Source organism: Pantherophis guttatus, chromosome 7 (genome assembly GCF_059756535.1).
Source record: "Pantherophis guttatus breed Tessera chromosome 7, ASM5975653v1, whole genome shotgun sequence".
NCBI classification, from domain to species: Eukaryota; Metazoa; Chordata; class Lepidosauria; order Squamata; family Colubridae; genus Pantherophis; species Pantherophis guttatus.
Genome location: NC_142069.1, coordinates 67,066,447 through 67,088,616, shown reverse-complemented (window position 1 = coordinate 67,088,616; position 22,170 = coordinate 67,066,447). Strand labels below are relative to the sequence as shown.

The window sequence follows — 22,170 nt, the reverse complement described above, 5'->3', positions numbered from 1 at the left end:
ATTATTCTTTTTTAATGTGATTGCTACAATTACTATTTATAAGCTGATACATGTTTAGATTCTGAATTTTTATTGTCACTTATTTGGTTTTGTGCTAAATAGAAAAATAGATAGCGAAGTGCAGGAATTGCTCAACAAGTCAGGAAGGGATTTGAGGAAAGGAGTAACTGTCTGTACAGGTCAAATCAGTAATAATTTATTTAAATGTATAGTTCATAATATGGATAACTTTCTTGTTTTGTTCTTACTCGTTTTAGAAAAGATAGTGATAGAGGACAATATTTGTAGCCCAGGGTTGAAATGAAGTGTGGATGCTCTCTGCGCTTGGTTGTTTTCTTGCAGATGTTTCATTACCCAAACTAGGTTACACCATCAGTGCTGGGGGGGGGGAGTGGGTTTGCTCTCAATTTATATGTGGCTTGCCCTGTCAATATTGGTGGGAGTGGTGTTGGTAGTTAGGCTGTTTACTGTTAGCTTGCTTTGCAAGTACATGATTGGGGTATTGTTTATTTCTTGATTGTTGATCTGATGTTAATCTCGGTTAATATTTGCTCATTTGGGTGTTGAATGCTGGTAGAGTATTGGTCTTTTTGTTGCCTTTTTGGCTTGTTGATTGTCTTTTGAATGGTATATACAGTACATGTTGTTTATGTCTATGTGTGTATTGATGGCCGATTACTCAATGCTAGGCTTCCAGAAATTCTCTAGCATTTTTTGGACTTGGTTTGGTCTAGGATAGTCACAGTTTTCCAGTTAAAACTATGGTTAAGTCTGTCCATGTGTTGTGAAATTAAGGAGTTTTCATCATGTCTTCTGACTGCTAGTTGTTGTTCATGGATGCATTCTGCTAGTCTTCTGCCTGTTTATCCTATGTAGTGGCTGTTGTAGTCATTACATTGTACGTTATAGATGACTCCTGTTTTTTCTTTTGAGACTGCTGCATCTTTTGGTTTACTTACAATATTTTGGAGGGGTTTAGTTGATTTCTATGCTACGTGGATGCCACATGGTTGTAATAGTCTATTGGTGGTCTCTGAGTTGTTTTTGATGTAATTTATCCTTTTTACAGCTTGGGTTGTGATACATTCAGTTGAGTGATCAGGCATTTTTTGATGAAGTTGTGTGGATATTCATTGTGTTGAAAGATTGTATAGATATGTTTCCTTTTTCATATGTTTAGGGTTGCTGTAGTATGATTGTGCTTGTCTAAATAGTGTTTATTTGTTTGTTTCTTTGTTAAATTTATAGGCCACCCATCTTAGCTGAAGGTATTTCTGGGAGGCTTACAATCATAAAAGATAAAAATTATATCAAAATATTAATAGTTTCAACTGGGAAGCTGTGACTATCCTAGACCAAGCCAAGTCTAAAAATAATTAATATTAATGAAGAAGTAAATAATACCCAAATCAAGGAACTGTCAAATTATATCTCTCTGGGATGACCCTATAGCAGTTCTAGCCTAATATCAGACTTCCCCTAACTAGGTCTCTGGGAAATAAAGATTGTCGACTCCATTTGGTTGGTGTGACAGTTTCTTTTACTAAGGATTAGTGGTTGCAGTGAAAATAGGCTAGAACTAAAGTTTGCACGCAAAGAGTTACAGTACTCCCCCTTCTCCCCAGCCTTCACCCCTTAGCTGGTTTGACTTCGTCCAATGGTGTGCTGCCTAGGTGTTTTAGGAGCTGCTCGGATGTTTGATGCCACTTGGTACAGTTCTTATTCCTTTCCCAGGCTTTGTGGCCTTGAAGACTGGAACAGGCTGGTTCTGACACCTCTGGCTTCTGTCAAACTTGTCACCTCCTCCCCTTTGGCTAGTTTTGTCCCTATACATACCAATTGCCTATTTCCTCTTCCCCCTAGCCCCCTAACAATTTATGGCAGACTACCAGAAAAGTACTAAGCTGAAGATGGCAGATCTCACACAAACAGTAAAGAGCCCAATTAAAGAACCATCAAGACTCTCCCATGGACAATGACAAGTAAGCCACTAGGATATAAACTGAACGCAAACCCCACTCCCTATTAGCACTGATGATGTTATCTAGTTTGGGTAATTAAAGGTCTGCAAGAAAACAATCACACTCAGAGAGCACCAAGGACCTTAGATGTCAACTGATGAACCTGAATTAGTTTCAGAGAAAAGAATTTTGCAAGGGGATATGATTCTGTTAATCAGTTTGAGTTAAGCCCTTAATTGCACTTGAAATTGGCTTGTGACAGGGGATCTTTGAATTGTTCCTATTGGTGTATCTTCGTGTTTTTCATCCCATGGAATTCATTGATTTTTGAATAAGATCTGGGGGATGATAGAAGAATTGCTTAGACCACTATTGAAGAATAACAGAGTAAATCTGACTGAACATATGTAATAATCATGTTAACAATTATATCATGGTGATAAAAGCAGCAAAATATAACAACTTTTCTACTTTTGGGCATCCACAGATGCAAACCAGCAGCCCATTTTAAAATGAAAATACTCCCACAAGAATATCCATAGGACTGCTACGAGGAATATTTTAGGCATCTGACAAATAAAGTATCCTGGATTTGCTTTGAGGTGGACTCTGACTTGGCAGACCTGAATTTGTTTATTGAGGCATAATCTTGCATATTTATAACCTCTGGCTTATCCAGGATGATGGTTGTGCAACCATCCTTGGTTCTCCTTGATTTCTTAATAGCTTTCAATACCATTGATACTGAGATAATTCAGGACTGGGAAGGGGACTGTGAAGCATGTGTTCTAGTGATTGTTTTTTTTCCCTGACCTGCTGATGCAAGGAGAGAGGTTGAGTCTTAATTCCTTAGTTTGCATGGTGCCTTAGAGCTCAGTATTCTTGCCACTTTAGTTTAACGTTTATATGAAACTATTGGGAAAAGTCATCTATCAGCTTCATGTCATGTATAATCAATAGATGGATGATACTCAGCTATGTATATCATCCAGTTACTGAACAAGTACTATTAAAGGCTTGTCCCAATGCCTGGAGCTGTCAAGGCTTGAATGAGAAGAACAACCTTAAATATTAATAGAACCAAGTGACTAGATTTATGGCCCATCAGATTCTAGGGTGTTTTTTAGTTACAGCAACTGTGGTCAAGAAGGCCTTGCACAGATTTATCTTGTGCGTAATTTGCATAATATGATTATTTTGTGTGACAGAGACAGGTAGTGGGGGTTACTACGCAGAGGCAGCTGTCAAGTCAGACCTGAAAACTATTACAATATTCGTTCTAGTTCTTCGTTCCTAATATTTCAAGTCTTTTTAACAAAATACCCCACGAAGCTTAAAATAATTCCATGCTCACACGTAACCCTACACATAAATTTATATTATGAAATTAGAAATAAAATATAAAAAGAAATAATAACCACAATTGAAGCAGAAAATAATTCTGAATTAAATATATCAAATGTCAGTTTTCTTCCCACTATCTACTTCATAACTATACAGATGTTAGTTTAGAATTTTTCATTTCCTCTGTGATCTGAAGAAGTTAAAACTAAATTTCATTCAGTCACAAATTGCATCCAATCCTAAAACCCTCTTTTTGAGCAGTTTTCCATAGATATTAAGCATGTGATTTTATAAGCCTTTAACAAGATAGCTAAACATTTGTGCCTAAACTATCACAAGTCAGCAGAGAGTATAGACATATAGTAGTAAACTTAACTAACTTTGTAGGCTCGTATATAGACTTTGTAGAGTTTGGGTGAAAATTTATAACAATGGCTGAACTGAGTTTTTGATCCCAAGCCTCAGGTACCCGGTTGGTTTTATCGTAAGAATGAACTTGTTATTTATTTTTATTTATTTATCAAATTGGATGCTCTTTTATCGCCATAGCAACTTCATGCAGTTTGTTAATCTACATCAGGGGTCTCAAACTCAAGGCCTGTGGGTCAGATTTGGCCCACAAGGTGGTTAGATCTGGCCTGCGGGACCGCCCGAGAAACAGCAAAGGACCATCTCATAGGGCCTTGGCCTGGCCCAGGCTGACTGGGCACTAATCTGCAATCTTGGAGCAGTCATCTGGGCCAGACCGCAGCCAGCCTTTGATTCATGGCCCCTTCCCTTGAATGTGCACACAGAAGGCGGCGAGCATATGGGACCTGGCGTCCCTGAGGACTGTGTTCTGAGTGCTTCCCTTTCACCCAGGATGCCAGCGCTCGCCTCCTATGCACACACCCAGGGAACGGATCTAAGGTTGGCCGTGGTCCGGCCCAGATGGCCACCACCAGGTTGCAGTTTCCATACCCCGCTCGCCAGCCTTTTGTGTGCGTGCACGGGGGGAGGTGCCCTGCAGCACGGGCTCCACAGCCCTCTGCAACCACCGGGCTAGCCCTCCAAGAAGCAGGCATGGCGGTGGCACCGGGAGCCGACGAGAGTCAGGATAGGTACGTAATGTGAACTACTGGACGTGCCTTCTCCATCCCACATGGCTGGAACGGGGCAGGCAGTTGCCCGGTGCATCCAGCAGGCCGGACCTCATGCCACTCCCTTGCACCTCTGCTTCCGGCTACTGCCTCCGCCACGGGCCAAGACAAAGTGGTGGTGGGGGGGCAGTAGCTGCCTACTTCACCTGTCTGTTTTTGCTTGAGGTTGGAAAGCAGGTCGCTGCTGGTCATCTCCTTGACCCCATTGCAGGTCTTGCCCTTGGTCAGTGCATGGAGTTCCCTTTGCACACGCAAAGCACCTTTGCACTGCTGTGGGCTGCTGTGACCACCGAGGCTGCCAGTGGCTGGCGCATTTCCATTAGACCACTGCTGTCACCACCCAGAGGACCAGGCCCTTCCAGCCCGAAGGAGGTGAAGCAGCAACCTAGAAAGACCGAGTAGAGGTGTAGAGCACACCCAGGCCCAGCAGGCAAAAGGCAGCCATCAGGAAAAGCCGGATCCCCATCGGCATCAGGGCAGCCCAGGCCCAGTCAGGATCGCGTGCCTCCCCCCATTTCTGCTAGGCCTGGGTGGCCATGGCGCCGATGGGGATCCGGCTTTCCTCGTTTGCAGTGGCAGCCTTTCTCCAGCTGGGCCTGGATGTGCTCTATCACCTCTACTTGGCCTTTCTAGCTGGCCATTTCGTCTCCTTTGGGCTCAGCGAGTCTGCTGAGGGGGGCTGAGGTGCACTGGGAGTGTGAAGGGAATGCACTCCATGTGCTAGCCAAGGGGAAGACCCGTGAGGGGGCCGGGGAGAAGATGACCAGCAGCGACTTGCTCTCCTACCACAAGCCAAAACAGACAGTGGGATGGACTAAGCACATCCAGCGGTCCTCATCATGGGCCTTTCCCCCAGCTCAGCCTGTTGCTGATGCTTCCACCGCACCTGCTGCTTGGATGGCCAGCCCGGTGGTGGCAATGGGCTCCGGAGCCACAGAGTGTGCCAACTGAGGGGCTGCAGCCTGCTGGAAACCATCGGCCCCCACGCAGAAAGGGCGGCAAGCTCACGGGGGCCGATGGTTTCTGGCTGCAGTTGTGCCACTCCCTGCCTCGCCTCATGTCATCCCTCGGCCCCCCATCAACTCCCCCACCCACCGAAGACCCCTGATCCCTACCCAGCCCCCAGAGGCGCCCTCATGCGAGTGAAGTCGATCTGGCCACATCCCCCGTCCACACTCCTGGAGGACAAGCACAATGCTGATCCGGCCTCAATGAAATCGAGTTTGACACCTCTGATCTACATCATATGCTTGGGTCCTTTTTTTGTTTTTTTGTGCATGTGAGCTTTTTTCATATTTCACTCTTAGAATAACATGTAATTCTTTTATTGAAAAATATAAAATTGCTACTATGGAAATGGAAATTCCATAAAACAAGAAGTAAAAGTGTTAAATATGAACTTCTGTGCAATCTAAGATGCAATTGACTGCAAATATTTATACCGAATATAACTTCCAGTTTAAAAATTGGATAAGCTTACAATAAATACAAAAATTAATTAAATAATGTTTGCCAACTTTTGTATAGCTACTGAGTAAGTTTTTTTTATTTTTAAGATATTTTTCTTCATTTAAACTTCTGCAGTTTGATTTACTGTAATATTAAAAAATCTTTATAATTTTTTGTACCTTGAATGCATTTTTATTTTCCTTTGTGTCTGGATTTTTTTACAGTTTTTGATAACCACTCTTCTGGAGATTCTATAAGGTAAGATTTAAATTTTGATTTAAATTCAGGAAGTTCCGGAAAAGGATAGATTCTTATTTATATATATATATATGCATCTCTGTTTAAGCAATTCTGAAAAAACAGATGATGATAGCTGGCTTTCTTCAGAAGAGGAGGAACTAGGCTCCAGTCCCAAGGTAGGATTTTGTACAATGAACACTCAAAACCTCTAACAATGAGAGATTTGTTATGGTACTAATTAACACTTGTTTGGATGGAAAGAAAATATGAACTTCAATTTAGATCTTAAGTTTAATGCAATACATACAGCTTGAGCTGTGGTGGTGCAGTGGTTAGAATGCAGTATTATAGGCTAATTCTGCTGATGGCCAATTGGCTGCACTTCGGCAGTTCGAGTCTCACAGGCTCAATGTTGACTCAGCCTTCCATCTTTTTGAGGTCAGTAAAATGAAGATCCAGATTGTTGGGGGCAATATGCTGACTTTGTAAATCACTTAGAAAGGGCTGTAAAGCACTATGAAGTGATATATAAGTCTTAAGTGCTACTGTTATTGATTGTTATAGCTAATCAGTATTCAGACTTTACAGATGAGATTCTAAATGAAATTACAGGAAAACTAAAGCAAAAGGTTTTAATCTGAGATTTGAATGCAGCCATGGAATAAGGGAACAGGTAGAGCAGTTTGAATATCCTATCCTAGTTTCAAGAATGTGGATACTACCTGAAAAATGCCCTATAGTTTTCTGAATCAGAAAACATATTTTGACCTGCAATCACAACAAAACATCTCCTTTTGTGATGGTTCCATCAGAAATATTTATGTGCCTTGTTTCCAATACAGTAGTTCAAAATACTTTTAACTACTGTATTTTTCGAAGTATAAGACGTACCTTTTTACCCCCCAAAAGGGGATGAAAATTTAGGTGCGTCGCAGCAGTTACCTCCTTGCAAGCAAACAGCAAGAAAAAACAGCCCCTTTCAGCTTCAGCATAGGTTAATTAGCACAGGTTGATTAGATCGGCCTCCCGACTCAGCTGATTTGCTCTCAGCTGTTTTGTGCAGAGCTCTCCTGCTTGCTGCAAAAAGTGCTGGAGCAGATTTTTTTTCCCTAGCTATGCTGAAAAAACGAAACTGAAAGTAAAGCAGGCTCTTTGCTGCAACCTGACAAAATGAGGCAGAGAGAGATTTCTTTTTCTTTTTTCTCACTAAAAAAGGTAGGTGCAAACAATGGGAAATTTAGAGCAAAAGAGAGTTCAAGATTTTAAAACACAAAAGAAAAAAAGCTCTATTTAACTATGGAATTGTAATAATTGAGATACTATTAATTGTATATTGTGTTGAAAGCAGAAATGGTTAAGTTGTGGTTTGGAGGAATATATGGGGAAAATTATTTGGTTTATTATTATTGGTAAATATAATTAATTGATTTGTAAGAAATTGGATTGCATGCAAATAATTGAAATATTCATGTTCATATTGATTAATATACAAAAAACATAGTTATAACTAATTGATTTATATAAAAATGTTGAATTTTTATTAAACAATTGTAATATTAAATAATTAACCAATGTGAGGATGGATATAAAAATAGATGACAATGGGAAGGGGTATAATATAGAATAGAAGGGAAAAATTGAATTTGATTAAGATTAGAGATGAGGATGAAGGGTAATATTGAGTTTTTTAAAAAAATAGAGGAGGAATAAATATGGCAAAAAGGAAATATAGAAATTGTAAATTTAATTGAAATGACTAAACACTATTTAAATTTGTGAACCAGCCAAACACTCTGTTCAAAGAAAATACATTGTATGTTTGTATGTGTGTTTCTCTAAAAAATAAAAAAATAAACTTAAAAAAAAAAACAACCAAAAAAGGTAGGTGCATCTTATACTCTGGTGCATCTTATACTCTGAAAAATACGGTTATTTCATGTGAAAGAAAATAATTCATAGTGTTCCACTGTGGAGAATGTTGAGAATTTAAAACAAATGCTTTGGTTTTTGTTCTAGTTTCACAAAAATAGGAGGGAGAGCAGGCCATTCAAGCTCCACCAATACCCATTCTACAGGAAAAGAGATTAAAACATTCAAAAGAATTCCTATAGCAAACAATGTAAACAGCAGTTAAGCCCATATTTTGCACCTTGGCAGACCTGTGCCACAGAACTGAGCCCAGAGAAGAAACAGGCAACAGATGGTAGATTTGGTTCAAAGCAAATGCATACTTATTCACTTTCATACTAATAAGCACCCAAGCATATGATATTGATTAACTACATAAAATTGTAATTTAAATGTATTATAAAACTATTCTATAACCAATAATTCTGAAATTGTTTCCATTCTCTAAATATGTGCTTTTAATTGCTCTTCTGCACTCCAGCCCTTTAACTAGTTCCATTGAATAGTAGCAAGAATAGGATGAACTTGCTGTTTTATTGATTGATAATTCTTCATACTTCATGGTATGTAAGTATTTAAAACTAGCCAGTCACTGAACATAAAATCATGTAGAACAAAATACCCCAATCTTAGAACAAAAAGTTTGGTTTTGAATTTGGAAAAAAAACATTGGAACAAGAAGTATTTTCTAAGATGAGACCGTTTGAAAAAGCTGTGCTGAGCTCTGGATTGAGTATGATTTTGTACTACCCTGTTTTCCCCAAAATAAGACATCCCCTGATAATAAGTCCAATTGGGCTTTTGAACGCATGGCAATAAGGCCAAGCGCTTATTTCAGGGTTCAAAAAAATATAAGACAGGGTTTTATTTTCAAAGAAACATGGTAATATCTGGGTCACTTTTTGTCATTTGAAAAATATGCATAGAATCAGAATTAAAAGAGGCTATTTATTCAAAAATTCAATCTCTTGCTTAATGCAATATTCCAAACTAAAGCACCCTAGTCAGGTGGCTAGAATTAAAATAATATGTTTTTATCAGTGTGGTATTACTATGGATAGAAGTTTGGACTAGATCAGGAAGACAGAAGTTCCATACTGTTTTAAGTTTGACTTAGCTCATACATTGTTTGCAGAATAAAATAGGAAAGGGGAGGGTTGATACATTTATAACTCTAGGTTTTTTGAAAGAAGAGCAAAATATAAAGATATATAGCAATGCTTGTTACAGTGAAAACTTCTGTCCATTTCAACTTTTATTGTTAGAAACCAGAAAAACCAAGTTTGGCTCAGCTAATGAAAGTTCCATGGGACTTCTTGAAAAAATGTAAGTTGCTTGAACAAAATAAGTTATGATTATACGGCTTATCTACAGAAAACATTAATTTAATGTTTTAATCTCTCTGTGTGTGTTTGTATTTTGATACAGTAGATGAGAAAGATTGCACTTTCCGAACAGAACCCTTAGGCAGTTCACAGCAAAATAAAGCAGATTATGAATTTGAAGAATGCAATGAATCCCTTCCTAAGCCTTTGTTCCAAGTCAAAACCTTCCCTCATTCTGTCCATTCCTCACCTGGCTCCTTTTCCAAATGTTCCCAGAGAACATTGCATTCTAAACAGGTAATAAGTTTGAATTTATCCATTGTATTTTATTATTTATTGTATGTTTTTATACCCACATGTGATTTTGTGAAGACAATGAAAACAAAAATCAGTCAAAAGAAAATATGCAAAAAAAAATTAACCACAATAAGCAAGAATTAAATGATTCTGATAGTTCTTTTGCAAGCAATAAGGAAGAAGAATTTGATGGGAAGAGGAAAGAAGAGAAGAAAAATGAAAAAGAGGAGGAAAAGGAAGAGGAGGAGGAGGAAGAAGAGGAGGAGGAGGAAGAAGAGGAGGAAGAAGAGGAGGAGGAGGAGGAAAAAATAAAAGAAATGGAGGAGCACTTCAATACAGAAAGGGAGGAAGAAAACATAAAAAAATATTGGACCAAGGCACAAGATAAGGAAGATGAATATGTTGACAAATTAGGAGGGAAAGAACATTCCAGAGAAAATGAACATGAGAGGGAAGCAAATCAGTTTAAGTGTAATAATGAACCACACAATGTACAAAATGAAAAGATGCAAGATGGTACTAATATTTCTGAAGCTTTTATATCTGGTCATTCTGAATCTTCATATGACCATACAATTACTAACAAGGTAAATAAGGAACAGCCTAAACATACAGTTGAAAAAGAATCTAGTTATGAAAATCAATTTCAGAAGTTACAAAAACTCCAGGACACTGAGAATAATAATAAATTGTCATATGAGAATCAAAATCAGTTTTGCAAAGCTGTTTTTTCTTTGGAGAATGTTGAAAAAACTACGCTCTTTACTTTTTCAACTAACTCTCATGAAAATGGCATGGATTCCGTTCTGGATGATATTGAAAGTCATAATTCTGGATCAGAAGCAGAACTCAGAAAAAATACAAGTACACAACAGAATATTAGGAATCCTGATTTTGCAGGATATCAGATCTCTGGAAAAAAGGAATGTGTGGATTCAAAAAAACTGGAAGAAGCAATATATGAGCCAGCAATATATAAATATAGTGAGGATGAACATCTGAAAACTTTCCAATCTGATTTGAAAGTAAGTGAATCTATTGCAAAGGCAAAGAGTTCATAAATAAAAAACTGCTTTAACAAGCTTGTCCATTAATGATATTTTAATGGCACAGGAGAAATAACATCCATTCCAAATCATTTAGAGCAGGGGTCCCCAACCCTTGGGCCGCAGTCTGTTCGAAACCTGACCGTGGGAGAAATGGGCAAGCATGTGTGCGTGAAGCTCCACTCGCACAAGTGGTGGGCAAGTGCACACGAAGCTCCATTCGAACTAGCAGAGGGTGCTTGTGCTCGCACATGAAGTGGGAGTAGAACTTCGCAAGCGCAAAGACCCTCCACTCAAGGAGTCTCCACTCACATGAGCGGAGCTTCATTCCCAAGCGCAATTATCAGCTGCGAGTGGAGCTTCGCATATGAGTGCAAGGACCCTTCACTCATGCTTGATCTCCATTTGCGTGAGGAGAGGGCATGCATGCGCTCTGCTTGCACAAGTGGAACTACGCACGTGCCTGCCACTCCTACGTCCCTTCTCCCATGTCAGGGCAGGCCACCAAGATGGAAAGGTTGGGGACCGCTGATTTAGAGCACAGAATCCAGATTAATTCATAGATTTGATAATATTCAGATGAATTAAAAATACCCAACTGGCTTAATAGTTCTATATACAATTCAAGATGTTGATTTTCTATGAAGCCAAAATTACTTATAGCTAGAATAGCCACTATTTTTTACTTACCTATTCATTCATTCATTTATCAAACAAAATTACAAATTTGAACAAACAAAATGAAAAAAACTAAAATGCGACAGGGACAATAGGCACCTTAGTGCACTTACACACATCCCCAGATTGCATACCCAGTCTTTAAGAATGGCTTCTAATTTTTTTCTCAAAATTAATTTTATAATTGTTAGTTTGTCTTTTAATTGTAAATTGTTTGGAAGATGGTACAAAAAAAATAAGGCATACAGATTCATACTATAACACAGTTATGTATATTTATAGGTTAATTTGATTAAGAATTGTTTTTTATTTTATTGATTAATAAAATGATGGTAATAATAACCACTATTTGTTAATGGTAATAATAACTATGCATAATATATTTAACAAATAAATAATAAGTATACATAGTGAAAATGTATAATTTATGGTCTTGGTAATTTTAGATAAATGTTCAGCTTTTCTAGTATTATAAAATGTCACATTTTACATTACACTGAAGATACTTTAGTTCAGTGTTTCTTAAACTTTTTTCTCTCAGGGCTCTTTCCCACTTTTAAAAATTATGGAGGTCCCCAAAAGAGCTTTTGTTTGGATGGATTATATATATCAATATTTATCATATTAAAAATTAAAATTGATGCATTTCCTTCTCATGATTATTTGATGGAATTTTAATATTGTATTTTTCAGCATAGGCTGCCAAATAATTTTGATTTTTTTTAATTCCTGGGAGAGTCCTAGATCACTGCTCTAGTTTATTGCTTACAGTACATATGTGAATATATATTCTTGGCAATATCCCAGACAGTTTATGACTCCCTGATAAAATCACATAGATTAAAATTTTAGTCATAAATTCTAAAGACTTCCTTAAAGTAATAACAGAACATTACAATTTCCAATTGCTATATACAATAAAGACTGAATGTTGTTCTTTCTGTTAGGAGAAACCTTCAAAAGATGAAGAAGGTGGTGAACAGGATATTGCCAATAAAAAAAGTATTGTTTGTAGGCAGTCTTGGAATATCTCACCAAAAGGTATAAGTTTTAGTTATTAACTAGTCTGCATCACATGCAAATTAGCAATAATAAAGTCACTTCTCATATTTATGCATCATAGTTTCATTAAGCTAATAGTTTAATAACTAAAATTCATGAAACCAATAATTAATTGGTTATTGCCATGAATTTTAATATAGTTTAATATTATAAGATTAAAATATATAAACAAAATTGTTTCTGGAAATAGCCTATTTGTAAATAAGTGATTTATTATGAACTGGACATCTATTGGGATGCTGTCATTCTTTAAAGTGTTATATTTCAGTTTTCATGTTTAAAAACTTCAGTGGCTGGTTTCTGAAAATCTCTGTAAGGAGAAGGTTGTTTTCTTTTCTGAAAACAACTTTTTTTTTAATTTGGGGGCTGACCAAGAAGATTCAATTAATTTTGCTTTGGCGTCTCAGCAATATTTCAGTAAAAGTAGTGTGCGTAGGTAATGTCAGAATGCAGCTATGAAAAGTATTTACTTATTTAAATTTAATAATTGCCCTATAATCTAGTTAACTCTTTTGTCTTGCCTTATCAAGGTGTTATACAATAATAGGACTGAGGAATGATAAATTGGCAGAACCAATCAAACACGGAGGTGGAGGAATGAATAGTGCGTGGCAATACTTTTCAAATCTGAATTGCCACAATCAATTTTTCAATAATGAACACTTGAGTATTTTGTAAAGAATTTACTATTTTATTTTATAGCTAAATCAACTTCAGTTGAGGACAAAGATGAAGAGGAGAAGTGTACAGAATCTCCATGGGATTCAGAAGTAGGTTTTTAAAATTTTCTGTGCTCTATGACTTCAAAGAAATACCTCCATTTTAAAATCTGATTTGATTTATTGTTTCTCGTATTAATCAGTTTTAGCTTCTAGTGTTTATGTTCTCTGTAATTAAAAGCTTTCATAATATGTTCAGGAATATCTTTCTTTTTCTACAAAAAGAAAGATAAACAAAATGGGTATGATTATAGTTGTATGTATGTTTCTCACGTATGTGTGTTTCCAATAGTATACTTCAGAAAGCCCCAGGAAGCCAACTATTAGTTCTTTGCCTACATCTCCTGCCAAAACTGGAATACACATGCACAGTATTATAGAAGAACCATTTAATGGTAAATTCATCATAAATTATCCTTTTTATATCAACATACATAAATATTTTAAATGTTTTTCAGTCATTTAGATATGAAAAATATAATGGAGTGGCTAAAGGTTGTGTGTGGGGGGGGCTGTTTGGTAGGAGGGTGGATTTATATATATTTACAGGTTATAATTATATATTTTCCTCCTACAATAATCCTATGAAATATCTAACAAAGAATACAAAGAAGGGCGCAGGCAAGAAAAAATAGAAAAGGAGAAAGAATAAAGTAAAGAAAAAGAAAAGAAAAATATAAAGAATTATCACAAGTACAAACAATTTTAATAAGTTATCTCCTCTTAAAATACAACAAATGACATGTTCTTCCCACATTCTATTTCTTATCTATAAACAAACATATAACACCTAATCATTTTATTCCTGGTGTCAGCAACAGTCTAGTAATGGTTACCATAAATAACATATCTATTTTAATCTTGATTGATTAAAACACGTTTATATTCATTACTTTTGTTTCTAACAACCTTGATCTTTAGTTCCTTCAAATGTTGTCAATGAAGTTGATTTATTTTCATTTTTTCATTCTTCAAAACTTTAAGAACCCTCTTTTGTAAATCCAATATAGGAAAATTATCCAAGTTACTCCCTTGATTTGTTATCTCTGTATACCTTTACCTTTACTTTTATTATGACATCAGCCATTGTTTTGTATTTCCAGTATAACATCTTTTCCCATTGTTCAGAAATAACTTTCAATACATCCAGTGTTAAAATATTTTGTTTCACACTGTTTTAGCAAGTCAAGTTTCTTCTTCTTTAATTATAATCTTTAGTTCCTTAAAGTTCCCGCTGGCATCCAATTTTGAAATCTTGTCTTAATATTTTTTTTTAATCAAAAGGATTTTCTTATGGAAAATATTCTTTTTTAAAAATTTTTGTAATTTTTTATTGAATTAAAAACATACACACACAGAAAAAGAAAAAAGAACACGAACAAGTACAAAATAAGACAATACACAACATATGCAACATTTAAACATAATATCTTATTTCTTAAGAAAATACATCAGTAAATTGTATTTCTCAATATATATTCCTACATCTCACCTTATATAACGATATTATTTGAAGTTTTGTTGTAACTGTTGTATTTCCTTGGTACACATTTGGTTCAAATCTTTTAGGATCATCTTTTTATTTGGTTTTCCTTTTCTCTAGCCATTGATACCACTTTTGCCAAACCAGATAGTATTCAGATTCTTCCTTTTCTTGGATTTCTTTAGTGAGTTTGTCCATCTCGGCACATTCTCTTATGGAAAATATTCTTATAATTAATTTGAAAGCCTTATTTCAAATTTATCTGGCCCCTTAGTCCATTTGTAATTTTCTAAAATCAAAGTTTTAATCTTTTGTTATTTATATTCCACAAAAAACTAAAATCCTTAACTTCATATTTAAATTTTGTTTTACTGAGAATTGGAAAAAAACCTCACCTGGTGCTGTAAAACATGTTGATCCAAAGGTTCTTAATAGCCAAAAAGCAGTTAACAAGCAATTTTGAAAGTGATTAGAATAGGAAGTATGTCAGCCCGGTTCCTTTTAAAGGCACTTACTGCTGTTTGAGCAAGTTGATTATTACCTTGTCTCCCACAGCTCTAGACCTGCCAAAGAGGGGCTGTCTTGCGAGAAGCAACTGTCTAAAGCACCTGGGGACAATGTCAAGTCTCCTCTTTGTCTGGGCAGGACTTACAAAGAGCCGGTCTACTTGCCAGCTCTTCATTATGCTCCAGTTATTGGCTCTGCTTTTTGGGAGCTGTCTCCAATTCGTCATTTCTTCCTAGAAGTTTTGTTTGTTATATTTGTAACAAATAAATATTGTATTATACTTGTAATACAAGAGTGGGATTCACATAAATTTAAAAGTTGCAATACCTTATCTAGGTAACTTGTTTCCCCTTTTTTTCCCTAGGAAAACCAGGTTTGCAGGTTAGTACTACTTTTGTTACATGAACTTTATTTAACTATTTTTATGACTACATTGTGGTATCTTATTTCATTCTTCGCTGAATTATCTTTATAGCAAAAGATCTCAAAAGAAAACTTAGTATGTGAATCTCCTGCTCCTGTTCTAAAGAAGGCAATCATAGAAAAGCAAAAATCAGGTAACTACATTATATGGGGTTTAAAATATTATATCATACATATTATTGCATATTTTATATTCTAATATCATTAATTTCTTTCAGATTTAATGGAAGAACTTGGTTTGGATGAAGCAGATGATATTGAAGGTCCTCAAACACTATGCATATTTATGTATCATACATTTGAAAGTATTTAAGCACATCAGATTTTGCCATGTATTGCAAAAACAATTAAAATTAAATTTTGCTTATGAAACTAAATGTTGTATACTCTAAAAAAAAGACATGTACTTGTACTTTTCTGTTAAACTATGGAAGATTGAAGATTAAATTCTTTTCATTTGGGATGTGCATAAATAAATGTAATGGTTAAGTCAAAATAGTTTCTAGTACCTATCAGTATTTTAAGAACCAAATGCTGATATATTACAGATGTAGGAATGTTTCAGCCATAGACTTTTTTATTGTTAATATTAGCAACCTAATAAATCTTTGTATTACTTGATTTCAAAATACATTCGATTAACATTTGCTAAACTATTGTATGTTGTTGTATTTACTACTTTGATCTTTTTTTAATATTTTTTTGTTTTTAGATACATCTGACTGGGATTCTACCAGTGTTTCTCTTAAAAGCTCTCCATGTGTTAAACCAGCTGACATGTTTATGTTGGAAGATCAGGTATCTCCACATCAATTAATAGAAACAAATGTTACACCTGAAATCTCCATGCCTGTGAAGGAAGACTCAGATACTCAAAACATAATTTCTTCGAAAGGTAGCTGATGTCATTTTTAATAAAATCAAAGTTTTCTGCGGGAGGAAGGAGAATAATTCTGATCCCAATTTAAATAACCCTGATCCAAAACAAATAATTCATTGTTTCTTCCACTCTTCTGCTGGAAACATTCTGACATCCCGAAGTGACTCAGAATGATAGTTTATTATACTGCTTTGTTAATTAAAAGGCAAGGTTGTTGTTGGTTTTTTTTCTGTAGAAAAGAAGTCCTTTCCTTCCAAGAGAAGATTGAAATCTAATAAAGCCTTCCATTGGCTGCAGATAGAGGATGACATTTTTAAATTTTTTTCCTTCTTATATTCCATTAATAAATCCACAGGCAGTAGTAGCTGGAAGGAAAAACAGATAAAGCACTATGTCCTTTCTTGGGTAGAATTCAACAGTGGATTCAGTCATTTGTTTCTTCATTCCATAGTGGATAACCTAGCACCGATCAGATTGCATAGTTAAAATCTAGAGGCAAAATATTTGTATTTGAAATAATTTCAATAAAAGTTTAAGTGCTTTGTACACCTTAATTGGGGGATTTTCTGCCATTCTTCCTTGCAAACCCTCTCAAGCTTAGTCAGGTTGGATGGTGACCGTCAGTGGACAGCCATTTTCAAGTCCTTCCAGAGATGTTCAATAGGGTTCAAGTCAGGGCTCTGGCTGGGCCACTCCAGGACATTCACAGAGTTGTCCCCTGTGTTTTCCTTGTGTGCTTAGGGTCATTGTCATGTTGGAAAGTGAAGCTTTGGCCCAGTCTGAGGTCCTGAGCACTGTGGAATAGGTTTTCATTGAGGATATTCCTGTATTTTGCTCCATTCAGGTTTCCGTTAACCCTGACCAGTCTTCCAGTCCTTGCTACTGAAAAACACCCCCACAGCATGATGCTACCACCATGCTTCACTGTTGGGATGGTATTGGGCAGGTGATGAGCAGTGCCTGGTTTCTTCCAGACATATTGTTTAGAATTGAGGCCAAACAATTCAATCTTGGTTTTATCAGAACAGAGACTCTTGTTCCTCACAGTCCTTCAGGTGCTTTTTTGCAAACTCCCAAGTGGGTTTTCATGTGTTATGCATTGAGAGGTTTCTGTCTAGCCACTGTGCCAAAAAGCCTAGTTTGGTGGAGGGCTGCAATGATGGTTGTCCTTTTGGAACTCTGTCCATCTCCACATAGGATCTCTGGAGCTCAGTCAGAGTAACCATCGGGTTCATAGTTACTTCTCTTACTAAGGCTTTTATCTCCCAATTGCTCAGTTTGACCAGAGGACCAGCACTTGGAAGAGTCCTGGTTGTGCCAGACATCTTCAATTTGAGAATGATTGAGGCCACTGTGCTCTTAGGAACCTTCAGTGCAGCAGAAATTTTATTGTAGCCTTCCCCAGATCTGTGCCCTGCAATAAGCCTGTCTCTGAGCTCTGCAGGCAGTTCCTTTGACCTCATGGTTTTGCTCTGCTACAGTATGCTTTGTCAGCTGTGAGGCCTTTAATAGAGAGGTGTGTGCCTTTCCAAATCATGTCCAATCAATTTAATTTACCATAGTCAACTCCAATGAAGGTGTAGAAACGTCAGCAACGATCAAGAGAAATGGGAGGCACCAGAGCTAATGTGTTTCATGCATTGTTGCAAAGGATCTGGATACTAATGCCAATGTGATATTTCAGGTTTTTTTCTTTTTAATAAATTTAGAGACATTTCTAAAATTCTGTTTTCACTTTGTCTTTATGGGGTACTGAATGTAGATTAATGAAGAAAAAAATGAATTTCAACAACTGTAGAATCAGGCTGCAGAATAACAAAATTGATAAAAGTGAAGGGGGTCTGAATACTTTCTGAATGTACTGTATGCATGAGAAGCTACTCGTATCTTATGAATATATACCATCTACTCAAGGTATATGAGGACAGCATGGAACTGCAGAATTAGGCAAAAATAAATTATACTAGATTTTAGACACATGCCAAAAGTTAATCCACCTCTGTATTTTTTAATGCTGTGTAAAACAAATTTGAGTAGGAAATTAACAGATAAGCACGATTGAGCTGTAAATAAAGAACTTTATTCTTTATATGCTAGGTTCACTTGCTTATACTGGGAATTTTTTATTTGATCATATGCAAAATGCACCTTCACTGTGAAACAATGTTTATCTATATACAATCTCATTTTAAGTCAAACATTTTGGAAAGGTTTTTAGAGTACAAATCAACTAACAAATTATAATAATTACAAGTATGTTATTCAACATTTTATTATAGGTCAGCAATATATTGAACACAAAACTATCAAAGAATTTAAAAGTAAAAGCAAGGTATGTATGCAGTGTTCATTTAAATATTGGTATTTCTTTGTATTATGTGGCTGAAACAAATTTTAACATTTCTGAAACTAAGACACATTTAATAGTTATCATTAAAATGAAATGAAAGAATATTAATCCTATATCATTAACTTTTTATTCTGTAGTTGTGGATTATGGAATGCTCAATGATGTATATGTAAAGGAAAAACTAAAAGCTCTGCTTTTGGGACAAAAATGGTATCGGAAGGGATGTCTGCTTCTGTGTAGTAATTAAATTTATAGATAGAGTAATAGAGCTTTAATCCTTATTTATATGATTCCCTGTATATTAAACCCTGTAGTATTAGACATACTACTTTCTTATATGTTTCCTGACATACATCTTGTTGCCAAAGCACATAGTTTTAATTTTCTTATTCTAATATAATTTTTTCCAATCTATGATTCATTAGATAAAAACAAATAACATTTATTATACAAATAAGTATAAGATAATACTTCTGTCCTTTGTCTATCCACACCCAATTTTAATATTAAAGATTCCTTCTTGGCATGATAGGTGGCCTTCCTCAGTCTTAACATTCCAAATTCATGGACTTAATTCTTAGGCTCCTCAGCAATGGGGAATTTGTGAGAAGCCTAAGAGTGGAAGTCTATACATCTGAAGTGTATTCAAATTAGGAAAGATTGATGAAATGTTACCTGCTTGGAAATTATAGAAACTATTCGAATCAATAGTATGTTTTTAATCATACACACCTATTCTTCAGCTAACAGATACCTCTGGGAGCTTTATTCATAAAGATGTTCCTGGAAAGAACTGTTAGTTACTTGACCTAAAACCTACCCTACTTAAACCAGGCAGATTTTAGCTTGCAGATTAAATTTTCCACTGGACCTGTTTCCATGGGGTTACTTTTCTCTGCAACTCAACTGAATTAATTCCTCCAGCAGCAGAACAACGGAATTATGAAATTGGGATCTTGTAAGGTTTTAGCAATACTATGAAATTATATTAGATTGAGTTGTGCTTTATTGTGCTGCTAAAAGAAGTACACTGTCAATTTGATACCAGTCTAGAATTGGAAATTAACATTTCAAATTCAAGAATTTAAATAACCTAAGTGCATTGATACTTGATAGTGATACTTGAGAGAAAATTTTCTCTCACAAAGACCTGCCTGGCATATTCAACCATCATTGCTCCTGCTTGATTGTGTCACTACTGTGGACATTAATTTAATATCAGCTTTGAAAAATTATTTTTTTTTGGTCACCCATTCTCTGGAGTATCTTTTTACCTCCATCTCAGATGTGCTGTACCTTATTCCAACTCAAATTAGAATTTTTATTTGCATCTGTATTTAAAGATATGGTAGGATTATGGTCCTTTTCATCAGTAATGATTATGACACATGATTATGCTTGGTATTTATAGTCTATATTGGTGATAACGGTTTTGTTGTACACTGGCAAAAATTAATAACATGTACTTGATAGGTCATATAAAAATAACATTTAAACATAAATTTAATAAAATTTCTATGAGATATATGTTCAGCAGTTGCAAAATATGACTTTCACAAAGTTCTAGCAGTTGGTACCACTTCTAGACATTTTGAACGGGATTGTGTTCAATTTGGGAGGGTCATCAGTGAGATATTGACTGAGTTGAAAAGAGACTACATATTATTGGACACTCCTATCCTGAAGAGGATGCCAGATATGTAGAATGCTTATTGATTTGAAGATCATGACCTCCATAGGTAGTGGAGAATATGACTGTTTTTTTCCAACTGCCCAATTAGAGGGATGCTGCTAGTTAGGATTGACAAGCTATTAATTATGAATATGCCATGACAAAAAAAAATGAAAGCTGTTTTAAGTTTAATTATTCTATACTGTACTGCCATGAAATTACCCTCCATTTAAATTATGTATTTAATAAAAATATATACCCTGTTTTCCCCAAAATAAGACATCCCCTGATAATAAGCCCAATCAGGCTTTTGAGCGCATGGCAATAAGGCCAAGTGCTTATTTCAGGGTTCAAAAAAATATAAGACAGGGTCTTATTTTCAGGGAAACACAGTATTTGGGAAAAAAAAGATTTTCTAAACCAAAAATATTTAGATGTTCTCAAAATCAAACCCTTTATGACATTTAAAACACAATTTAACACACTGGTTTTTGTTTGTTAATTTTTCTCTATCCATACTTGCTTGCATAAGGAAAAATGCCTGTTAAACACATCCAACTCTGTAGAAAAATCAACACACGAAAAACAGACTGACAAGACTAAAATTGAATATGCTGATGATGAAAATGTAACTGAAGCACTCATGCATAGCAAAGAAGCACATAATGATCGCAATCATTTTGATTCAATACATTGGGAAGAAAAATATGAAAAAATGTGGGTTGCAAATGAAAAAAAGGAAGTCAAGGAAAATTTTAAGAGTATTACAGCAGAACTAAAACAGATGTTTGGTGAAATTAAAGTTTATGAGAAAATGAGTAGCACTCCAAGCAAAGCAACATTACGAGATGGCTTCTGTGGTGCAGTAGAAGGCAAAGAAGAAATACTACTTCATCTACAAAACGTAAAAATTGATATTCAAGGAAAGGGTGACATTAAAGATGTAAGATCTGCTGTTGCAGAAAGGGAATTAAATACTGATGACTGGAACACAAATAAGAACCCACTGTCTAATAATGCAAATGGAACAAAAGTAAACATCAGTGAAGAAAGGATTAACAATTCAATTATACAACTGAAAGCAAATGTAGGTGGAACTAGAGCTTCAGAAAAATGTCTTGAATATTCATTGCAAAGTCATGAAGACATTACAAAAGATACAGTTTTTAAAATTATAGTTGCTAATCAACCAATTACCCCCAACAACTTATATAAACATATTAGTGTAACAAAAAATCCAAGTGAAGAAACTGAATACCATTTTGATAACAGTTTCAATAGTTCTAAAGGTACTGATATTGAAATTGGAAATAAAGCGAAAAATCATAAACAAGTATGTCCTCAAATATCAAAAAAAGATCTGGATGAAGAATTAGAAGGTGATGTTGCAAGATTTAAAAATCAGGTAGGAATACTGCATTCAGCTTTCCTCGCTTTGGAGAAAGAAAAGAACCAACTGCAAAAAGAGGTAGAGAAGTACCTGCTGCTTTTCATTCTTTCATCTTTCTTGCATTTCAGCCATTCTGTTCATTTCAGCTCTTCAGCACTATATAAAAAAAGCCTTTATTGTGTTGGCTTCACATAGTAATGCTAATGTGAATATGGGAAGAAATTACACCTTTTTCATGCATTTCCTTTTTATGTTAAGAACATTCAGAAATTGAAGTATGATACAACTATCATAACA

General features: G+C 35.6%; 1 protein-coding gene across 17 annotated transcripts in view; it reads left to right on the top strand.

Annotated features, from left to right (window-relative positions):
* The window catches only part of ANKRD26 (ankyrin repeat domain 26), a 93,234-nt gene that overhangs the window by 10,228 nt on the left and 60,836 nt on the right, over positions 1-22,170 (top strand). For 9 of the 17 annotated variants that reach the window (XR_015728995.1, XR_015728996.1, XR_009621265.2 and 6 more), the window contains exons 7-19: positions 6,118-6,151; positions 6,240-6,309; positions 9,307-9,367; positions 9,470-9,663; positions 12,335-12,428; positions 13,152-13,219; positions 13,461-13,563; positions 15,523-15,539; positions 15,634-15,715; positions 15,800-15,844; positions 16,294-16,476; positions 18,741-18,793; positions 21,016-21,951. Coding sequence is in view for 10 of the 17 variants with exons in the window: in XM_034431041.3 (XP_034286932.1) it covers positions 6,118-6,151; positions 6,240-6,309; positions 9,307-9,367; positions 9,470-9,663; positions 12,335-12,428; positions 13,152-13,219; positions 13,461-13,563; positions 15,523-15,539; positions 15,634-15,715; positions 15,800-15,844; positions 16,294-16,476; positions 18,741-18,793; positions 21,016-21,951 (1,940 nt within the window). In the remaining 7 variants the exon portion in view is untranslated. The remainder of the gene's footprint in view (positions 1-6,117; positions 6,152-6,239; positions 6,310-9,306; positions 9,368-9,469; positions 9,664-12,334; positions 12,429-13,151; positions 13,220-13,460; positions 13,564-15,522; positions 15,540-15,633; positions 15,716-15,799; positions 15,845-16,293; positions 16,477-18,740; positions 18,794-21,015; positions 21,952-22,170) is intronic. The other 8 variants (XR_015728998.1, XM_087874187.1, XM_034431046.3 and 5 more) reach the window with 4 other exon arrangements.